Here is a 21821-nt window from a genome sequence, read left to right on the forward strand (position 1 = left end):
CTCACATATACACATACACACAAACACACACACACAGACACACACACACACACACACACACACACACACACACACACACACACACACACACACACACACACACATATATATATATATATATATATATATATATATATATATATATATCTCAAATATCCTTCTCCAACTTAATCTCAAATAATTGTTTTAGGTCCCTCAAAATTGAGGTGAGGTCTCATTAAGGAGCTGGGCAATCATTCCCCCTCAATTTACTCCCAGGTAAGGAACCTTGGTGTTATCCTGGACTCTAAATTATGTTTATCAAAACCAATCAATTCTGTTAATTCTGTTTTTTTTTTTTTCAATCAATTGCGGGTCTTTTCCAAACTTAAACCATTTAAGATACAAAAAAAATAAAAAAATAAAAATTCTAAGGATGACAGAGCTTCACTGTCCCCATCTGTGGATCCAATAGCCTCTGGACATCTTCTATTACCTTTTTTTAAATCAAGTTAGAAAATGTATCTACAAAATGTCTTAATTTCACAAAACTGTAATCATGGATAACAATGTATTCTAGGCTTTTGGAATAGGGAGTCTTGTTTTAAAATTAGACTTTGCATGTATTTGAGTGCCTGCTCCCATTTCCCTAATGAAGTTAGTTCACATTCACTGTTTTCACAAAGTGAGATTTCAGATTTACCTAAGATGTACGTAGGCACACTATTTTTTAGTCTACATAGACTTTCCTAGACTGAAGGTTGCATTTGAGCTATTGTAAGTCATGGCTATCTCAAAGCAAGTGCTTGTTTATTGTTGGATTTCTATTGTTTTGATGCCGCTTACAACTTGTATGGATAAATCAGAAGAAAGTGGACATGATGAATATGATTATGGAAGGAGAATTCTGGAAATTCATGAAGGAATAGTGTATGAGTTTGTTCAGGAATTCATGCCATGGGCTGAAGCCCAAGAGAGCTGTGAAAAACTTGGGGGAAATCTTCTTAGGGATTTGAATTTTAAGATTAAGGAGCTCCTACAAACCCAGTCCACACAAACTGGACCGTGGTGGGTCAGTCGCGAGTTGATGTATAAAAATTCAGTCAGTGGTGAGTAAAGTTCACAGTTTTCCACCTGTAGATCCTTCTGTACTTCTTTGCCCTTACTATATGACAAGGAAAGTCAAATCTGTGCCTAAAATAGAAAGTGCTGATAGATTTATAAGTTAAATGTGACAAGCTACATCTTTTAAAAATTTTATTTTGTTTAGGGACAATTTATGGACCAATTCTCACTATTTAGTAGTTGCTTATTAGCTTGCATATTAAAAGGCTGTTTATTAGTTCTTATAAAGCACTTATTTTGCATGACCATATTTTACATCCCTTAATCCTAGCACATACCTTAACTTAACTACCTTACTAAATATCAACAAGCAGCAAATTAGGGGTTTATTGGGGCAAAAGTCATAATTAATAGTTAGTTAATAGTGAAAACTGATCCTCCAAACTAAAGTGTGACTAAGTTTGGTAATACAATGACTTCCTACAGTAGAGTTTGTATGAAAAAGTTAATTTGATTACCCAGGGCAAACTGATGTTAGTGCAATATTTTAGTTGGTATCATGCTGTTCATAACATATTGTTTTGCCTAAAAATAAAAGTTCAGTTAGATCCAATAAAGATTTTACAGCCTGTTGCCATGTACGAGAAGCCAGAAATCAATGTGTTTATTAGAAAAACCCATTATGAAATCTAAAAAATATCTTTAATCTCCAAAGAACTGTATAGTGTTACAACTCAAGATCCCTATACAAATGTCTTTGTTGATAAGGAGGTGTAAAGAGCCATTGAAGAACCTTTATTTTTACCTTAAGAGTATATGGCAATAAAATAAATTACACGATATAATTATAATATATTTAATTACATATAATATATATAATATAATTCAAAGATATTATATATTTTAATATATAATTTTATATGGCAATGAAATACTTACACTATATAATTTATGTAGATTTTTTTTATATGTATGTTTGGGTGTGTTTACAGGATTTGAACCTGTCTCATATTCCCTTGTTAAAAGTGATGGCAAAGATGTGAATAAAAATCACTTTGCTTGCACCTATATGGTGAAAGATCCATTTCAGCTGGTGACCACACCCAACTGCAGTATGAGCTTTAGCTCCCTCTGCACGCGAGGTACAGAAACAAATCACTTCTCCTCAACACAAACATTACATAAAACATTGTTTGATGATTTGAATCAGAATAACTGGACAGCACAATAAAAAGATTGTTTACTACATATTGTCTTTTAATTAAACCGAATGTAATGTTATGCAATTACAGATTTAAATACACATCTAACGTCAAGTCCAGCAAACAAAAGGAGCCGAAGAAGTTTAACTGGCACATTGTCGTTACTGACAAACTATATAGGAACTACTGCTGTGTTTTTGACGGTTGGTGTAGTTATTCAGTTGTAAAAGAATTTTGGCCTATGTTTTATTTGAATAAGGTGGCCATATCCAGACCTGTTTTTATGGAAGCAAGCCTCAAAAAAAAAGTAAAAAAAAAAAAAAGTTAATGATAAGGGTATGAAAAAGTTAAAATCAGAAAGGATAAATTTTATCGTAGAAATTAGTAATATACAAAACCATCTATAAACTTGCTTATTGAAATGGATCATTACATACCATGATGAATTGGTTTATGACCGTAAAGAAGTTAGCTGCTTGACCATACTGGAGTGGACCATAATGGAACACTGTGTAAATAATATCATTAAATTAAAATGATAAAATATGGCAAAATGGCATATAACATATGTACAAGAGATGGCATACAAGTAAGCTGCAATCTGAATAACAATTCATGAACTCATGAGATAATTGTAAGCCTTCTTTTCAATCTTGCAGAATATCAAAGATATGTTGAAGGATTTGGAGACAACAGCTGAAGAAATATCAAAGGCCAATAAGGTGATTCATACATTATATTATAAAGCATTAATTATTAATACAATACATCATTGTATATAGTATTTAATAATCTCACATCTGTGTGTGTTAGGGTAGGGTATATATATGTTTCTATTTGTCCAGCATATCAGATTTGTGTTAGCCTGTAAGATTTTGATTAGTAGTATAGAAATATTTTTATTAAACATTTCTTTCTTTCTTCTTAAAAATAAATAACATTAAATATGTGTGTGTGTGTGTGTGTGTGTTACTTTCTACTTGGATAGGTCAAATATCTGCAAAACATATATGATCACCTTCTAAAAAGCGGTGACTTGAATGGAGAACAGCTTGATGAAATTATGAACAGCACTGCGGCCATACTTTTGTATTCACAAGAGTGTGCACCTGACAAAATGGGTGATGTAAGTCAAGTTTTCACTGGATCAAATTATTCTGAGGCTGATTGTGTCTCTCTAGACAGATGAATGCTTTATATTGTTATATCTTTTCGACTGTGAATATTTCTTTGATCTTTTTTGTCAAACAGCTTGAGGAACTCATCACTCTTGCTGGCCAAATTTATGGATATGCTCTCCCTGCTAACAGTAACATTGTCAAGGAACTTCCAACAGGCACCATTCATGTCACCAGGTCATTTTTAGCTGCATGATCGCTGGCCTATGTTATCATATGCAATAGTTCAAATTTGATGTAAACCTGTGTCTCCATAGGCGGGATTCAAGCACCCTGGGTGGAAAATCTATTGGCTCAAAGGATGGAGGATTTTGCCAACTTCCAACTCTTTCTGCAATGACAAATCAACTGCCCACTGGGAATATCAATGTCCAGGTTTGCTAACATGGCATTCACCGATGTATCAAAGTCCTGGTTTTTAACACAAGTCATAAAATCAGCTACATACTTATTTTTGGAATGTTTATTTATACAGTAATAAGACTAAAAGTTTAATTAATCTCATTAACTTTCTTAATATAGCAAATAATTCTGGTTTTATTGTTTACTGATTCCTCAGTGCACATTATTCCAAAAAAGAAAAAAAAAAGGCTTTCTTCATAATAGTTAACCCTGCAACTTGCTCCACCTTTAAAATGACTCTTCTTTTCGTCTGACCTGTTCAAGTAGTTGTATTATTTTTAACCCCTCCCCTGTCATACAGAGACCATCTGCAGTCATTTCAGACCACGTACATTCATTTCACAGGCATGATCATGATTTGAAGATGATACAAACTTTATTATTACAGCTCTTCCAATTCAAAGAGAATCCAATGGAATTAAAATCCAACGAAAGCATCACTGGAACAACTTGCAGCTTTTCTTTGCAGAACGGAAACTCTTCAATCAAATTCAAAAATCTTGCAGAGAACATTGAGGTAAACTTGTTTTTCAACATATTAGTTGGAGAACTATATTAAGCTCACTTGATCAATTTTAAGTATGTGAACACAGAACAGAGAAACATTTGACTCGCTCTATGAGATTTGTAAGACGCTAGTCTCTGTAAAGCTGCTTTGAAACAATATGTACTGTAATAAGTGCTTGAAAAAGTTTAATTGAATTAAGTAATTGAATTAAATTGCATTGTAAGTAGTAATGATGCTTGCCTCTGTACAGATTTATCTGCCTCGGCCTGAAGCTTCTGAGCCTGAAATTGTGGATATAGTCTGGAAACCAGGGTTTACTGTCACCTCATCATTCAACATTTCAGACGCAAATGTGACTGTGGTTGTTACAGCAATCCCAAATCAAAATACAACTCTCAGTTTTACTTTGCACCCACCAGAGGCGGCAAATGCCACCTATTTGAATCAAAGCACTAATGTTACCTACAAAGGTAAAGTTTGGAAAATAATTGAATAAGATGAATAGTTCCCATGTATTATTGATGTTAGTAAGGGATAAAGACTAAAAGGTCATGAGATAAACCTTTCCAATGTGTTATTTATGCAACAGACAATTATCGCTGGCTGATCACCCCTGAAATGAGAAGGGGAATTGAGGGGACCTGGAAGGTGGCAGTATTACCAGCTGGTCAATCCTCAAGTAAAACGCTGAGCTTTAAAGTCTCCGTTTTTGTAACCAAGTGCCTGTTTTGGGACACTGAAATTGAAGCCTGGAGTAGAGAGGGCTGCATGGTAAGACTCTATAACGGTTGTCCATTTATTATGTACATTTGATATACAGTCTTTTAATAAAGTTTATGATATCATGTTTATCCAAAGGTTGGTCCTAATACAATGCCGAACCTAACTCACTGTTTGTGCAACCACACAACATTCTTTGGGAGCTCCTTCTTTGTGATGCCCAACCAAGTTGACTTGTCCAAGACAGCAGCTTTGTTTTCTACAGTAAATGAGAACTATATAGTGGTGGTTTTACTCAGCTGCTTCTTTGCTCTCTTCCTGGTGGTCGTAATGTGGGCCTGGTATGCCGACCGCAAAGCTCTCAGAACGGTACAGTATACTCATTCACATTTTTGCTTAAGAAACTCACGTGGCTTGTTGAGGATAGAGATGCTATGACCCAGCCTACATTTTTTTTAGCCTAAATAAAACAGTTGACAAAATCCAAGTTACTTTCAAGGAGTGATGAAGCCATATTTGGAGATCAGGACCTGGATGCACAAAAATCTTTCTTAAACATTAAAAAACTGTTTTTCATATACTAGAAAATGCTAAAAAAAAAATGGCAGTTAAGGAGTTTTGTAACTCTGGCCCCAGAATAATAAGATTATTATTATTAAATTATTATTATTATTCCCCTAATTGAGCTAACATGTAAAATCACATTTACTTTTTATTTAAAACAGCCACTGATGTGCATTTCCAAGTGAAAAATAAGCCTCTTCCAGGTTAGGGTTAGGGTTCCTAACACATAGCACGGTGAGCGTGAACTCACCAAGGACAACATATTCCTGGATCATTATCCTTGTTGATCCTGAAACAACATTCAACATCAACATCATTAGATATAACTTTTCAGGAAGTTTCTATTTTAGGCTTACAATCAGGGTCAGGTGCTTCTACTTCCTTGTTAATCAGCTATCATTTCCCACTGATTTTAGGAATAAATTATGGGTGGGGTTAGGTTTAGGGGTAGAAATTGTGCTAAGTCTATAATTTTTGTACAATAATGTTGAACCAGGATCATCAAAAAATGTTGATCCAGGAACATGTCTTACTTGGCAAAATCACGGCGACCCACATAGCACATAGTCTTTAACTTAAACCGATATGCTTTATTAACATCATAATAATCTTTGAAGACTAACTAGGCTTAATTAGACTAGATGGTAAAATCACCAATAGGTAAAAAGGTTTCAGGATATTGGTTTCAGTTTAATGTGGTGTGTCCTAGAGCACTACTGTACATATTAGGACATTTATAAATATGTCATTAAATAGATTGCTTTGATTTGTGCATCAGAATGATTAAGAATCGTTTACTGTGTCTTAATTTTATCCGTCAGTTTCAAAAGCTAAGATAAAAACTACTTTTAGGTAACTGTGAAAGCTTTTTTACTTTCACCAGAGTGTGATTTGATCTAAAGATACTGACACAACAGAATTTCAGTGCTAAACTGATTCAACTGCATTCATTGCCCTTATATATATTTATGTGCTGTAATGTGGTAAAATACCTGTGTTCACAGCGTAAGATGACTCTGTTGGAAAGCAATCATCCATGTGCCATGTACAACTACCTAGTGTATGTGCAAACAGGCCACAGAAAAGGGGCTGGCACCACTGCGAAGGTAATATGCCCTGTGTTTATGTGCTTGTCTTCACCGGCCTGTATTTCTCATCTTAAAGAACTTTAAAGACTTTTCAGTGATACTCATTGATATATTTAGTATGTGCTTAAGTCAAGTCTTTTCTTTGTCAGGTAACGGCGACCCTCCAATTCTCAGAAGGGCAAAGCGAACCTTACTATTTGTCTGACCCTGAGAAGCCACTGTTTGAGAGGGGAGGGGTGGATGTGTTCCTGCTCAGTATGCCCTTCTGTCTTGGAGAACTGCAGAAAATTGACATATCACATGACAACTCAGGTGGAAGTCCTGACTGGTGGGTGTCTGCATGTCCCAGCTTTTGCATGCGTTTTCGTATTTTTGCATAGCAAAAATATCATAAAACATAAAGGCCAAATTTGAGAGTTTGTGACGTGATAGCTCTTGAAAGTTATTCTTAATTCTTCATCTCTAATGTAGCTGCTGATCAAAAAACCTTCTGGTTTCATCAAATTAGGTCCAATTGCTAATTTCACATTCAAAATCCATCCTTAATCTATGACAGAGGTGTCCATCCTGCTCCTGTAGGGCCTTGGTCTGTCAATTTAAAGCTCCAATTCTATTCAAACCAACTGGACCAGCTAATACAAGTCTTTAAAATTACTAGATACATCTAGGCCAGTGTGTTTGGGAAGGTAAGGTTGGCATTAATGTCTGCTAAACGTTGTCCCTTCGGGAGCAGGATTGGACACCCCTGATCTATGAAGTGATGCATGAAAGAAATATGCTTATGAATGAATTAGGTTGCACACGTCACACATCACAAAATGTTCCATCAGGTACATGGACAGAATCACGGTTCAGGATTTACAGATGCAGGAGGTCACGTACTTTCTGTGCTCCACCTGGCTGAGAGGTGAAACCTGCACGAGGACCTTCAACTCAGCCAACACAAATGAAATTGCAAGCTTTGGGTAAAAACTTTAGCTTACATTCTCATAGATACTACATCTAACTATTAAACTTATACCTTTTATGAAACCTATTCTATTTTATACTATTTTCCAGATTTCAGATTAAGGTTATAAAAATGATAAAATAGCATTAATGGAAGAATGGGAATTATATAGAGGTCAACATCAAATGAATCAAACTGATTCAAAAAAATATTTTCTTTGTTGGAAAAAATTAATTTGCCACATTTTGTTGTGATTTACTCGATATTAACTTCTCGTTTATTGAACTGTTGTATAAAAGCAATATCACACTTGCAATTGTTATGTACTGAATAGCAGCACTCTATTTAGTATTACATTCTCTATAACCCTTTAAGACATCGAGAAACAATCAGTCTTTACAGTGGTAATATATATTTAAAGAGCCAGTAAGATGAAAATTCTAAGCTTCCTATTGCTGTTTATAAGTCCTGTACATTAGGTTTAAATCCATCCAAGGATAAAAAACATTGTCATTTTGTCAAAATATAATTTTAAAATGACCTCAATTCTCAGAGATCCCCAAACGGTTCGCGCGAAGCTGTTCAAAAGATTCAGTTTCCTTAAACCCCCACCTTTCGGTTGCATACGGTATTCTGATTGGTCAACTAACATAGTCAGGTTTGATTGGTTGTTCCGCACACACCTCCACGGTAAACTATGCGTTAGCATCTGTTTGGGGTGAATTATGTCTTATTCCTCTCATCGCGAAGCAAACAGTAAAATAAAAAAACTAGAACAGTCTCGCTGCTTTTTCTTCTGTGTGGGTGTATTCAAACCGCGCGCTTCAGTTTGAATCTGAATAGCGCGTTCAGCGCGGGGGCGTGGTCACATATAACGAAGGGAGACATGAAAAACAGACATAGCATTGTTTTCATATGGATTACTTTATCACAGAATATCTGTTCGGCAGCACTTGTTTAGTTTTAACGTAGACACGTCAAGCTTTCTATAGATATCTCTCTCATGTCTCTTCGTTGAGTATTCACGGAGTTACACTTCATTTTAATGACGTGTTTGTACATGACGATCAGCGCAGACAGGCTGCAGACAGCACACATACTGATAAGACGCTCAGGAGAAAACAAACATATAACTTCATAATCATACTTTGCGTTGTGATTCGGAGGTGCTCATTGTTCTAAATAAATTTGGTAATGAACCCTCTCTTATGGCCAAACGCTTTGAAAATCCCGCTGTACTCACCGAGATTAGAAAAGCCGTCATCAGTGAAATGTTGTGAACCGAACAAAAGGGATTTGTTGTACTGCTCTGTTATTGTGGTAAAAAACAAACTTGCCTTTACAATTAAAAACACACTGTCTCCTCGACATGATGCTATCACACCAACCAGAGCGTCTGTGTGTGTGTGGGGGGGGGGGGCAGGTCAGAGTTCCATTTCTCCCAAGACGGTAGGCGGAGATTATTATGCAAAGTGTTCTTAGTGACGTACATAGAGATGGGCAAAAGATTTGAAATCTATAACGACTCGTTTCAGCGATTCAGAGTCGACTCCTTACTTTAGAAGCCAATAACTTTATAAATTGTGTACTTTTTGGTTTAATTACTTTGCACATTGTTTACACTGATGGACAGCTATATCATACACTGTAATACAGGTATTTTTTGATTTCCCATCTGTGTGGCTCTTTAAAGTATTGCAGTTTTAAAGGAACACTCCACCGTTTTTTGAAATAGGGCTTATTCACAGTATTTCCTACATTTAGATAGGTGGGCAAATGCATTTTTGTGTCAGTGCATGCATTGTTTTAGTTTGACTGGGTCGGCGTTAGCTTAGCTTAGCACAATGAATGGAATCCTTTGTTGCCAGCTAGCATGGCCTGAGTAAAAGTGATAAAAAAATTAAAAAAAACCCCACCTAATTACTTCTTGTGGCCTGCGTATTCACAACGAGTACAAATAGCGATCCAGATTAACACTAGGCGATTTCCTAGGCAGATATTGACTTGGGACTATATTATGGGGAAGCACAGGCGAAGCACTGCTGCTTAGGCGAAGCACTGCTACTTTGGCGCAGAGAATCACGCAACACATGAAAACATCAACTCTATGTGAATACAGGTATAATATGGGTCGATCTATACATGCGTCATGATTAAAATAATCACTTACTCTGTGGACAGCTGTCCATTTGGTCCATTCGGCGTGGGGCGTTTTTTCCAGTTCACTTTGTCACACCGGAAAAAAAAATCGAGTACTGCAGAATGGATCAGCGCCGTGAAATCCTCTGTAGATGTGACACGACTTCGGGCAAGCTCATCTTGATCTGACGTGTTGAGCCTGGTCATCAATGGCAAAATCATGTCCCACTCTCTACAGCCCAGACACTCTATTTCCGTCGGTTATAGATTGGCATATTCCCCCACATTCACACCACCAGTTCATGTTGGCTCTCAGCCTCACGTCCTCAGGCTGTTGAGCGAACGCAACCTCCTCCTCCTGTCGTTCTATTTCCAAAGCACGCAGCTCGTCTTCTGTAAACTCTGGTTCAAATAGGTATGGTTCTTGTTCTTGACTGTCTGAGAAGTCACCCTCTTCGTCTCTCTCAAAATCAGCCATGTTCATCGCCATTCGTGTACTGTAAGGAAAATAGCCAGGCAGCTACTATTCACGCTGGTATGTTGACGGAAGTCATGGGATTTCATGTGTTGCGTGATATCTCTGCGCCGAAGTAGCAGTGCTTTGCCTAAGCAGCAGTGCTTCGCCTGTGCTTCCCCATAATATAGTCCCAAGTCAATATCTGCCTAGGAAATCGCCTAGTGTTAATCTGGATCGCTATTTGTACTCGTTGTGAATACGCAGGCCACAAGAAGTAATTAGGTGGGGTTTTTTTTATTTTTTTGATCACTTTTACTCAGGCCATGCTAGCTGGCAACAAAGGATTCAATTCATTGTGCTAAGCTAAGCTAACGCCGACCCAGTCAAACTAAAACAATGCATGCACTGACACAAAAATGCATTTGCCCACCTATCTAAATGTAGGAAATAATGTGAATAAGCCCTATTTCAAAAAACGGTGGAGTGTTCCTTTAAAGTAATCATTTTGGATACATGTACCTTCTCTACCAACCCCCATTCCAGCAATATCTTCCAGACCCGGACATCTTCTGGTTTCCGGGATGAGCACATCTGGGTGTCAGTCGTGGACCCCCCACGGCGCAGTCCTTTCACACGTGTTCAGAGAGTGTCATGCTGCATGTCTCTGCTGCTCTGCACCATGGCCATTAACATCATGTTCTGGAACTTTCCTGTTGATACAGAGTCACCTGTCCTTCTAAAGATAGGTTAGAAAACTTCCCTGCAGCATTTCTCTTTTTCGAAAGTTATGCAATGTACAAATGTGCACAAATGCCTCACTCTCAATACCACTCGGGTACTTATGCAATGCATGTCATGCTTAGGGGGAGCATGTTTTATCCAGTTGCTTATTAATTTATGTTCATTACATATAAGCATTTGTATAATATATATATATATATATACATATATATATATATATATATATAGATAGATAGATAGATAGATAGATAGATAGATAGATATATAGATATATATTATAATGCATAATAACATCAAATAGTTAGTTAGTTGGTTCACTCAAAAATTGAAAATGTGTCACTCTCACCCCGACATTGTTCCAGACCGGTATGAATCTCTTTCTTCTGTTAAACACAAAAATATTTTTTTTCTTTTCTTTTTCTTTTTCTTTTTTTAACAATGTGGGTGACCAAAGAGTTTTTGGTAGCCATTGACTTCCATAGTGACATAGTTCTCTTTTTGGGGTGATCTATCCCTTTAATAATAGTTACTTTTATAAATTTACACAAAATATTTTCTTGTCTATTACAGGCTCTTTTGAACTGACATGGCAGGAGTTCATAGTTGCCATAGAAAGTGGCCTTTTAATGTTTCCCATCAACATCCTGATCATAACTATCTTCAGACACATCAAACCACGCATTCTCCTTAACAAAGCTAGCACCTCCAAGAAAAAAACACCGGCCGCTGCAGTGTCTATGAACATTATCCTAAAGGTTCTTGCAGAAGTAGTTCTGAAGCATAATAACTGTTTTCTCCAATAAAACTTGTGAGCATAATGTTACATAATTATAAGTGAATGTTCTGTTCGTTCTCTTAGGAAACCATAGGACTGTTAAATCATCTGAGCAAAAGCCCGAAAAACATGTTGGCTGCCAAGGAGATACGGCCTGAGACCAGTGGGGATCTCTTCTGGGCTCTGAATAAAGTGAACGATGTCCTGCAGATTATGCAAGGTTTCTTGATCAACCTTTCTTTCATATGCATGTGTTAGATTTAGCATGTCAACGTCATTTACTCATGATACATATTACTTAAATAAGTGTTATTTTGTTGTCATTAAGATACTATTACAGTTTTAATTTATATATTTAATGTTTTAAATCTTAAATGAACATAAGAACTAACTAAAATAAAGTAAAATAAGCCATTTCCCCCCCCACTTCATTTCATTTCATTTCAGTTTTTTCATTTATTTTTTTTGCAAATTACAATGGAAATAACTTTGGTTACACTTTAGATTGACTATTAACTAAGAGTTTCCCCTCAATTATCGTAATTCCTCAAATAAAAACCGGTAGTCAAATAAACGCCTGGCCTCAATATGAGAATGAGGAGTTGTCATCATAGCACAAAGCCCCTCCCTCGATATCACAGTCTCCGCCATGTTGGCAGGATACCGGCGGCGAAACAGGATTGTTTAAATGTGTTGTTAACTCGGTAGTAGAGGAGGTTCTCGCAATTCTGCACTGTTTTACCATGCCTGGAAGTTACTGCTGTGTTAAAAACTGCTCCAGTACCTCACACAATACATATGGAAAACATAGGAACAATGGAATACAGTTTTTTTAGGTTACACCAAGCGCAAAACAGCGGTATTTGGAGAAGCTCTCAAGCATCCAAAATATCGACCCATACGAGCTCCCTGCAGCAGCACAGAGACCTGGACCATTTACCTCCATGCACACATATGGACATTGGGAATTATATTGTTTTTGGTTTACGCTACTACACAATGCAGGAGTGTAAAAGCCACAAGTCTTTGGAAAGTTACCAGGCTTTCTGCTGTGGCTGGGTCCATCTACAGCAGGTGATGAAAACAGTGTTGTACTGGCCAAAGTTATTCACACGCGTTTTAGTGTGTTGTAATTACATTGCATTTAGAATGCAAAATGACAAAGTTATTAACTGCGACTGTTTCGTAAACACTAGATTGTAACGAGATGTTCAATGTATACGAACATTTCCAACATGTTTTGATGTAGGCTAAAGTTGTGTATGTTTAGTTATAATTTGATTTTAACCCAGTGACACATACTGTACCAGGTTTTTGTGTTGGGGGCTGCAAAGTGGACAAACCAGTTCTGGGTTAGCTAGGGTAGTTAAATGTGTGATTGCAAGATGTAAATGTCCTGGTTAGATTAAAGCCATTAACAGCTTGAATGCAAGGTGACTTACATCGTAAACAATATAATCCCCAATATCCATATGTGTGCGTGGAGGTAAATGGTTCAGGTCTCTGTGCCGCTGCAGGGAGCTCGTATGGGTCGATATTTTGTATGCCTGATAGCTTCTCCAAACACCGCTGTTTTGCGCTTGGTGTGAGCTTGTTCCTGTAAGGTCCCCTTTCTTTCACCTTATGTTTTTGCATTGCTTTACTTTCTTCCTTTTCTTTTGCGTATTCGTAGATCCTTTCGACGTCTACACCTACCACAACCCTAATCATACCCTTACAGTACTGCAAATACAGTAATTATGTGTTATATTCGTGGTTGTAGCTAGAAGGGATACAGCTACAGGAAACCAAAAATAAATATTATTTTCTACCAATTAAATTGCATTTTTATTAAAGTCTACACCTACCCCAACCCTAAACCTACCCTTACAGTAATGCAGATACACTAAATATCGTTGTTTAGCATGAGACAAAGGACGCGATATTGATGTGCGCGTGCGCAGTAAACCCGGGTAGGAAAATCTGACAGGGTAGGATAAAATGTCAGGAAACCCGTTTTAAATAAAGGCCGGAGGGAAAATTTTTGCTGCAGACCCAGATTACGAACGTACACGCCCACTGCCGGAGCGTTTCTCGTTCTCAAGTCAAGAACCGGTTGCATCGATTTTTGGATCACCAATACACTAGGTGTTTCTCAATGTCAAGGAAGGATCCTCAGAAGCCAGTATTTCGAGGATCCTACGTTATCGACATCCGTCGAAGGACTGTTCCAATGTCAAGGATCCTCGGAATTTCAACCAAGGACTGAGTCCTTCGTTCTAAAAATATGCCATACATAGGAAAGGATGCATATGTGTATCCTTTCCACTCTTCGCGCTCTCAAATCACCCACAATCCTATGTGCGCAGCTTTGCTATCTTGTTCAAAAATTAAAAAATGTCAAACATTAGTGGAGTCGAAGCGTTAACGGTTTTTATTTACGTTACCAAACATTTATTATAACTGTAGTAAATATAAGTAAAGTTTAAAGTTTAAATGCCAGTACAAATTACTACCATATTGATATTGTAAATTATACAAATACAAATGGTTAACTGAACCGAACCTGTCATTTTACAATTGTTAACTTTGTTGCGTCATTGTCATTTCTTCTATAAATAACTAGTTAAGTTGTCCAAAATAATTTAACGATACCATTCACAGCGTTATTCAAACGGACCTTTTCACTGACGTAATGACGCAATTACGTGAACTTGCTAGCCTGTTCCATTTATGTGTTCTCCGAATACTAAAGAGGAGCCTCGCTTAGCCTCTGAAGGAAGTGACTTGGAAGGACCAGTCCTGCCTAGGAAGTATCCTTGACATTGAGAAACGCCTACTGAACCGAGAACTGTTTCCGTCGGACGCGTCCGATTCGAGAACCGAGGAGCTGATGATACTGCACATGCGTGATTCAGCGTGAAGCAGACTGACACAGAGTGCATCTGAACTGAACTGATTCTTTTGGTGATTGATTCTGAACTGATTCTGTGCTAATGTTATGATCTCTGTCCACTGGAATGCTATCGATTTTAATTTAAAACGGGTTATTTAAAACAATTAATTATCAAACAGATGGAATTAGAAATAAAGGCCTGCCTCTAATAAAAGCCTGCTTCAAATAAAAGCCTGTTATCTTGTGCAGTTCAGGTAAATAAAGGCCCCGGCTTTTATTTGAGGAATTACGGGTAACTCCTAATTTGCTGCTTATTAATAGTTAGTAATGTGGTTGTTAAGGGATCTAGAATATGGCCATGCAGAATAAGGCATAAAAATGTCCCTCAAAAGTACTAATAAACAGCCAATATGTTAGTAATATGCATGCTAATAAGCAACTAGTTAATAGTGAGAATTTGTCATTTAAATAAAGGGTTAACAAGTTTTTATATAGTTTATATTATATACTATAATAGTTGTAAATTAAACTTCAAGTATGTTATGCCTCGGGCAACATTTTCACTTTTAATGTGTGCAGATCTGGAAAGACATACTATTCTATAATATCATGTGACATAATGGCCCAATGGTTAGTGACTCAGGCTCATAGTCCAAAGGTTGTGAGTTTGAGTCTCGGGTAGGCAGGAATTGCAGGTGGGGGAGTGAATGCTTTCTCCACCCTCAATACCATGACTGAGGTGCCATTTAGCAAGGCACTGAACCCCCAACTGCTCCCCGGGAGCTGAAGCATAAATGGCTGCCCACTGCTCTGGGTGTGTGTTCACGGTGTATGTGTGTTTACTGCTGTGTGTGTGCACTTTGGATGGGTTAAATGCAGAGCACAAATTCTGAGAATGGGTCACCATACTTGGCCTCACATCACTTTTTTTTCACTTTTGATATTAAGCCATCCTTCATTCGAAATATATTTCAAATGTTTTTTTCATTATACAGAGAAATATAATATCCCTGTTGTGTGTTCCCATTCAGTGGAAAATGTTGGTGATCCTCACTGGTCGTACTGCAGCCGCTTTGTGTTCTATTCACTGAGCCACATTTCTCACCTACTGGAGCATGTGGGAGAAAAGGGCTTTTTCCTTGATGAGGAGCTTCGGCAGGCACGTGAGACAGTCGCTGTTCTTCTGAAGAAGGCTGAAATGGCAACTTTCCAGCACGTTTCCCAAAGGTCAGGACTGTCACCTCTTCAGCTTCAGCTCTTGTATTAAAAATGATTCCTTTTCACAAGAAACTCAAAGACTTTTAGGCTCTTTATGTACTGTACTTCCATATTCTTTCTCTTTAATCTCAAGATTGATCGATTACTAGTTCATAATTCACTATCCTTATCAATTTATCACATTAAATGTTTAATTGTTTTTAACCTAAGAGCTGGTTCTTTAAAAAAAATTAAAAAAAAAAAAAATATCCAGATGTTCTTGGTAGCTGTAATGCAAGAATTCTGTTTCTTCTATAAAAACAGATTTTGTTGTTGTTGTTGTTGTTGTTCCAGATCACCAACTGTGGAAGTGCAGAAGAAGAAACAGGGTTGGTGGTTGCCTTGGTGGTTTCTTTTTATTGGTTGGTTCCTGCTTTTTGCCTTGAGTGGTTTGTCCACCTTCTTTACCCTCCTTTATGGCTTCCAGTACGGAAGGGAGTCTTCCATACAGTGGGTCGTCACTCTTACTTTATCTCTTGTCCAAAGCATCTTCATCTTGCAGCCCCTTAAGGTAAGAACCAGTGGGATCTTCTGAGAATAGCTCACCCAAAAATGACAAATGTCTGCGATTCTTTACTACCTAAGCTTAAATCATATTAGGTTTGGCATCAAGAATTATGCATTTATGTTCAACTAGAGCAGTGGTTTTCAACCTGTGGTCCGCTGCCCTCTATTGGGCCGCGGTGGTATTGCAGGTGGGCCGCCAATTATTTTCTGTTCATTTCCAGTCCATTCTAGGGCTGTGCGATTAAAAGAAAACGTCCTAAAATCACGATTTGAGCGTGCGCATATGCCTAACTCCAGGTTCACACACTGTCTGTGATGCGCCTTTTTTCTGAGCCAATGTTGACGGATCAGAGCGTTCTCACTGCGGTAAAAGGCTAGAAATAAAAACGTGCGAAAATAATTCATGTCTAACACATGAGCATAGAGTGAATTTGTTAGTGAACAGGATGCAGTTTAAGTGAGAGGAGACACGTTTTAAGTGTGCACACTCTCTCCTCGCAAAGCAGCGTGTATCTGAGCAAGCACGACCGGTTTTGTGAGAGAGCAAAGGAAATCTGCTGCGAACATATCGCGATAGTTTTTTTTTTTTTTGTCCATATCGCACAGCCCTAGTTTATTCAATAAATACAGTTTAAAATCTAGCTTCTGAGTACTAAGTTATTAACCCAACAATAGCCTGGTCAGTTAATTTTTTTGAAGTGGGCCGCGCATACATATGTGTTTGGTTGTGTGGGCCGCGAGTTGAAAAAGGTTGGGAACCACTGAACTAGAGTATACTTCAGTGTTGTTTCTGTTGAAACTTGTATGTCATGTATTTAAATATATTTGTAGTAATACTTTACACATTATTTGCAGAACTTAGCACATTTAAAGTATATTGATCATCTTTAAATTGTGTGCATCTTTAAAATGTTGAATAACACATTACAGTTAGAAATTAAAGCTGCAAGCAGCGATGAACGGGCCCTCGCACCCGGGCTCACCGGCAGCGAGTGGCTTTAGTAAATAGGTGAACGGTGAGAAACATGCATTTAAACTCATAAATATAAGTGGAATATATCAAAGTTTACTCCATATTTGTGCCAATCTTTGTGTTGCCAGCAGGTGGTGCTCTCATTATAATGGACAATTGGCCTTCAGATGTGTTCAGGGCAGGACTCTTATCGAACATGTGAAGTTTGGGGAAGATCGAACAAATTATGCCTGAGTTACAACAACTTCTCTTGCTGTGGCGAGACATCAAAAGTTGTCATGACGCCATGGACATGCCCTTTAACAAAAACTCAAGATCTCCACAAGTTAACATTGCACAGGCCTTTAGATTAGACTGACTACAAAAAAATACATTAATCTCAAAAAAATTCTAGGAGTAGTTTGTCACAGCATACAACATGTCACTTCCTGTTGCCAGCAGGTGGCGCTATGACTATAACTGAATATGGGCATGTAGATCTGTTAAGGGCAGAACTCTTATCTAACATGTGAAGTTTGGGGCAGATTGGACATTGTAAGTCTGAGTAACAGCAACTTCCTTTTTCATGGCGAAACATCGAATTTTGTCAGGCCGCCATGGACACGCCCTTTAACGAAACCTCAAAATCTTAGCAATTTAACATCGCAAACGCCTTTAGATTTAACTGACCAAGTTTGGTGTTAATCTGAATATATCTCTAGGAGTAGTTTGTTAAAGTACAACCCCTGAAAATGGCAAAAACAATGCCAATTTTGCAGAGAAAATTCTAAATAACTGACTTCCTGATGGGATTCGGATTTCGTACCAAGAGACTTTTTTGTAGGTATTGGTGTGTTACATGTGTGTACCGATTTTTGTACATGTACGTGAAAAATAGCTCGAGGCGCACTCCATTGAATGTGCATATGCACTCCGTTGAAAGTTTATAGGTGGCGCTATCGAGCCATTTTGCCACACCCAATGGAATATTTGCCTTCAGATCTGTTCAGGCCATGACCCTTATCACACATGTGAAGTTTGGGCAAGATCGGACACTTTATGCCTGAGTTATAACATCTTTTATTCCCATGACGAGACATCGAACTTCGTCACGGCGCCATGGACACGCCTTTTAACAAAAACTCAAGATCTTCACAACTGAACATCACACAGGTCTTTAGATTAGACTGACCACAAAAAAGACATTGATGTCAAAAAATTTCTAGGAGTAGTTCGTCACAGCGTAAAATATGACACTTCCTGTTGCCAATAGGTGGCGCTATGACTATAACTGAATATGGGCATGTCAATCTGTTCAGGTCAAGAGTCTTATCCAACATGTGAAGTTTGGGGCAGATTGGACATTGTATGTCTGAGTTACAGCAACTTCCTTTTTCATGGCGAAACATCAAAATTTGTCAGGCCGCCATGGACCCGCCCTTTAACGAAACCTCAAGTGCTTCGCAATTTATTATCGCAAAGGGCTTTAGATTACACTGACCAAGTTTGGTGTTGATCTGAATAAATCTCTAGCAGGAGTTCGTTAAAGTACAACCCCTGAAAATGGCAAAAACAACACCAATTTTGAAGGGAAAATTCAAAATAACCGACTTCCTGTTGGGATCCGGATTTCGTACCAAGAGACTTTTTTGTAGGTATTGGAGTGTTACATGTGTGTACCAATTTTTGTACATGTATGTGAAACATAGCTCGAGGCGCACTCCGTTGAAAGTGTATAGGTGGCGCTATAGAGCCATTCTGCCACACCCGGTGGAATATTGGCCTGAAGATCTGTTCAGGCCAGGACTCTTATCACACATGTGAAGTTTGGGGAAGATCGGACATCTTATGCCTGAGTTATAACATCTTTTATTCGCATGGCGAGACATCGAACTTCGTCGCGGCGCCATGAACAAGCCTTTTAACGAAAACTCAAGATCTTCACAACTGAACATCGCACAGGCCTTTAGATTAGACTGACCACAAAAAAGACATTGATGTCATAAAATTTCTAGGAGTAGTTCGTCGCAGCGTAAAATATGTCACTTCCTGTTGCCAATAGGTGGCGCTATGACTATAACTGAATATGGGCATGTCAATCTGTTCAGGTTTGGAGTCTTATCAAACATGTGAAGTTTGGGGCAGATTGGTCATTGTATGTGTGAGTTATAGCAACTTCATTTTTCATGGCGAATCATCGAAATTCGCCAGGCCGCCACGGACACGCCCTTCAACGAAAAGTCAGGATCTTCGCAATTTAACATCGCAAAGGCCTTTAGATTAGGCATACCAAATTTGGTGTTGATTTGAAGAACTCTCTAGGAGGAGTTCGTTAAAATACAACACATGGAAATGACCAAAATTACACAAAATATGCTCATAATATTAAAAATAACCGACTTCCTGTTGGGTTTAGAATTTCGCTCCAAGAGTCTTTTTTGTAGGTATTGGTGTGTTACATATGTGTGCCAATTTTCGTGCATGTACGTGAAACATAGCTGGAAGGCTGTTGATTTTCTTGGTATAGGTGGCGCTGTCGAGCCATTTTGCCACACCCTCTTCTGAATCCTATATCAGACGAAAATTTTCACCAGGTTTGACGAGTGTGCAAAGTTTCATGACTTTTTGAGCATGTTAAAGCCCTCAAAAATGCGATTCATTCGGGAGAAGAAGAAGAAGAAGAAGAATAATAATAATAAAAAACAAAGCAGATACAAGAGGGTCCTCGCACCTCGGTGCTCGGGCCCTAATTATAATCAAGCACTTTACATGTGCTTTAGTATGTTAGTACAATAAAATAAGTGTACTTCTTTAAAACACAAAAAACATAATGTATTTTAAAGTGAAACTTTAATTTGACAGTATTACAAAGTGCACTTTTTAATAGTATATAAAGAAAGTTAGTATCTCTCTTTACATACACTTTTTCATACAGGTGTAGTATGAAATGTGAGTTAGTAATGATGGCTAGTCAATAAATAATGTGTTCTATCTTAATTAATGAGAATGAATGAGTGAATACATTTTTATTTTTGGGTGAACTATTCAATTCTTGCACAACAGCCTCAGTTTTCTCTCTTTTTATTTCACTGATGTCTATGAGAAACAATTGATGTCACACGTGTGATTTCTCTTCCTAACTGTTATGGATGACAGGTGATATTTGTGGCAATCTTTTTTGCCATGATCCTGAGGCCAGTAGCTGTGGAGAACAATGAGGAGGTTGAACTGCTCCTAAAGGGTGAGAACATGCACACTAGAAAACAGTTTATCTGCCAATATCAGAATAGTGTTACCCAACACAAAAAGTGTCTTATTAATGCTTTATTGCCTTTGTACAGAGCAAAAGAAAAAATGTGAGGAATACGCTGGGAGGTCAATATCCTGATCATCAACATCTCACCACAGACTCAAGTGTAACGGAAGATGCTTGTGAGGAGTCATCAAACTCACCCAATTTTATTCTATATTTTGGTTTTGGGAACAGAGGACACCATTTTCATGTCCATGCAAATGACTGACATCTCACTGTCTCTTGCAGATTATAATCCATTTGTGTAAGCAGACTTTATTTTTCATGTTAATGTTAGGAGCTATTACTGTGTACAGAACATTGTATGAAAATCTAGCAAAATATATTTTGTCTAAGTGGTTTAGTCTATACTGTCACAATAATAATGGTGTATTTAACACAAAATTTTTTCTCTACTTTTTGTTTTCTGATAAAATCAGAGATCTAATATAGATGATGGCAATAATGTCACTTGAAAATAACATATATAAGCTGTCATACTGAGGTTCACAAACAATTATTTAAAAAATTACTATCCAACAATACATGAACATATCTACATTTTGTTGGGCCATATGATTTTAGATATGGCGATTTTTGCTTAAATTAGCTACTAAAGGAGCAGATTCTCATACCACTCAAATTTTGGTAATTGTTCAGTAAATAGTACACCTGTGTGTCTGCTGTAATTGATGAGCTTTACTTAGTGTCATCTCAGTATGAGAGGTAATAGCTCAGTGTCAATGTTGAAACAATGTTACATAAAAAAATACCTTGAATATTCACTATTATGTCTCCATTAATCCATGTAATGTTTAAATACACTATAAAATGTATTTTTAGTACACCTAAAATAAATAACTTATTTTCCAATGCATTACAGTGTATCAATCAACATATCTTTGGCACTTGATGCAATTAAGATCAATGTAGTAGTGCAATTGTCAAATACACTCAAATGGTTTCGATGGTTTTGAGAGAAGTCTCATGCTCACCGGGGATGTGTTTTTGTAAAAATCAGAAAATATTTTAAAATCATTTATATTGTGAAACATTATTTAATTTATTTTCTATTTAATTATATTTTAAAATGTAATTTAGTCTGTGCACGCCACTGGTGAGAAAAAATAAGCATTTTAAAAACATTCTTAAAAAGTACAGTCTTATTTTA

At 37.4% G+C, this 21821-nt stretch overlaps 1 protein-coding gene across 1 annotated transcript; it reads left to right on the top strand.

Moving 5' to 3' along the window:
• Nucleotides 1-3238: 3238 nt before the first annotated feature.
• On the top strand, nucleotides 3239-21433 carry LOC128016575 (polycystic kidney disease protein 1-like 2). Its single transcript, XM_052601199.1, has 17 exons — nucleotides 3239-3372; nucleotides 3498-3601; nucleotides 3682-3799; nucleotides 4215-4343; nucleotides 4585-4804; nucleotides 4924-5105; nucleotides 5193-5423; nucleotides 6623-6724; nucleotides 6856-7034; nucleotides 7537-7671; nucleotides 10795-10997; nucleotides 11563-11747; nucleotides 11852-11987; nucleotides 15674-15869; nucleotides 16194-16410; nucleotides 20515-20599; nucleotides 20700-21433. Exons 1-17 carry the CDS (start codon nucleotides 3310-3312, stop codon nucleotides 20744-20746), a joined length of 2532 nt encoding a protein of 843 aa, XP_052457159.1. The 5' UTR covers nucleotides 3239-3309; the 3' UTR covers nucleotides 20747-21433.
• The last annotated feature ends 388 nt before the right edge of the window (nucleotides 21434-21821 follow it).

The sequence above is a fragment of the Carassius gibelio genome, chromosome A7, assembly GCF_023724105.1.
Source record: "Carassius gibelio isolate Cgi1373 ecotype wild population from Czech Republic chromosome A7, carGib1.2-hapl.c, whole genome shotgun sequence".
Lineage (NCBI taxonomy): Eukaryota > Metazoa > Chordata > Actinopteri > Cypriniformes > Cyprinidae > Carassius > Carassius gibelio.

Excerpts from the sequence above, each read along its gene's own strand:
- LOC128016575 (XM_052601199.1), top strand. The coding sequence starts at position 3,310 with ATGAACAGCACTGCGGCCATACTTTTGTATTCACAAGAGTGTGCACCT. Across the intron at positions 3,800-4,214 it reads CTGGGAATATCAATGTCCAG|CTCTTCCAATTCAAAGAGAA; the intron begins GTTTGCTAACAT and ends TTATTATTACAG. Across the intron at positions 4,344-4,584 it reads ATCTTGCAGAGAACATTGAG|ATTTATCTGCCTCGGCCTGA; the intron begins GTAAACTTGTTT and ends GCCTCTGTACAG.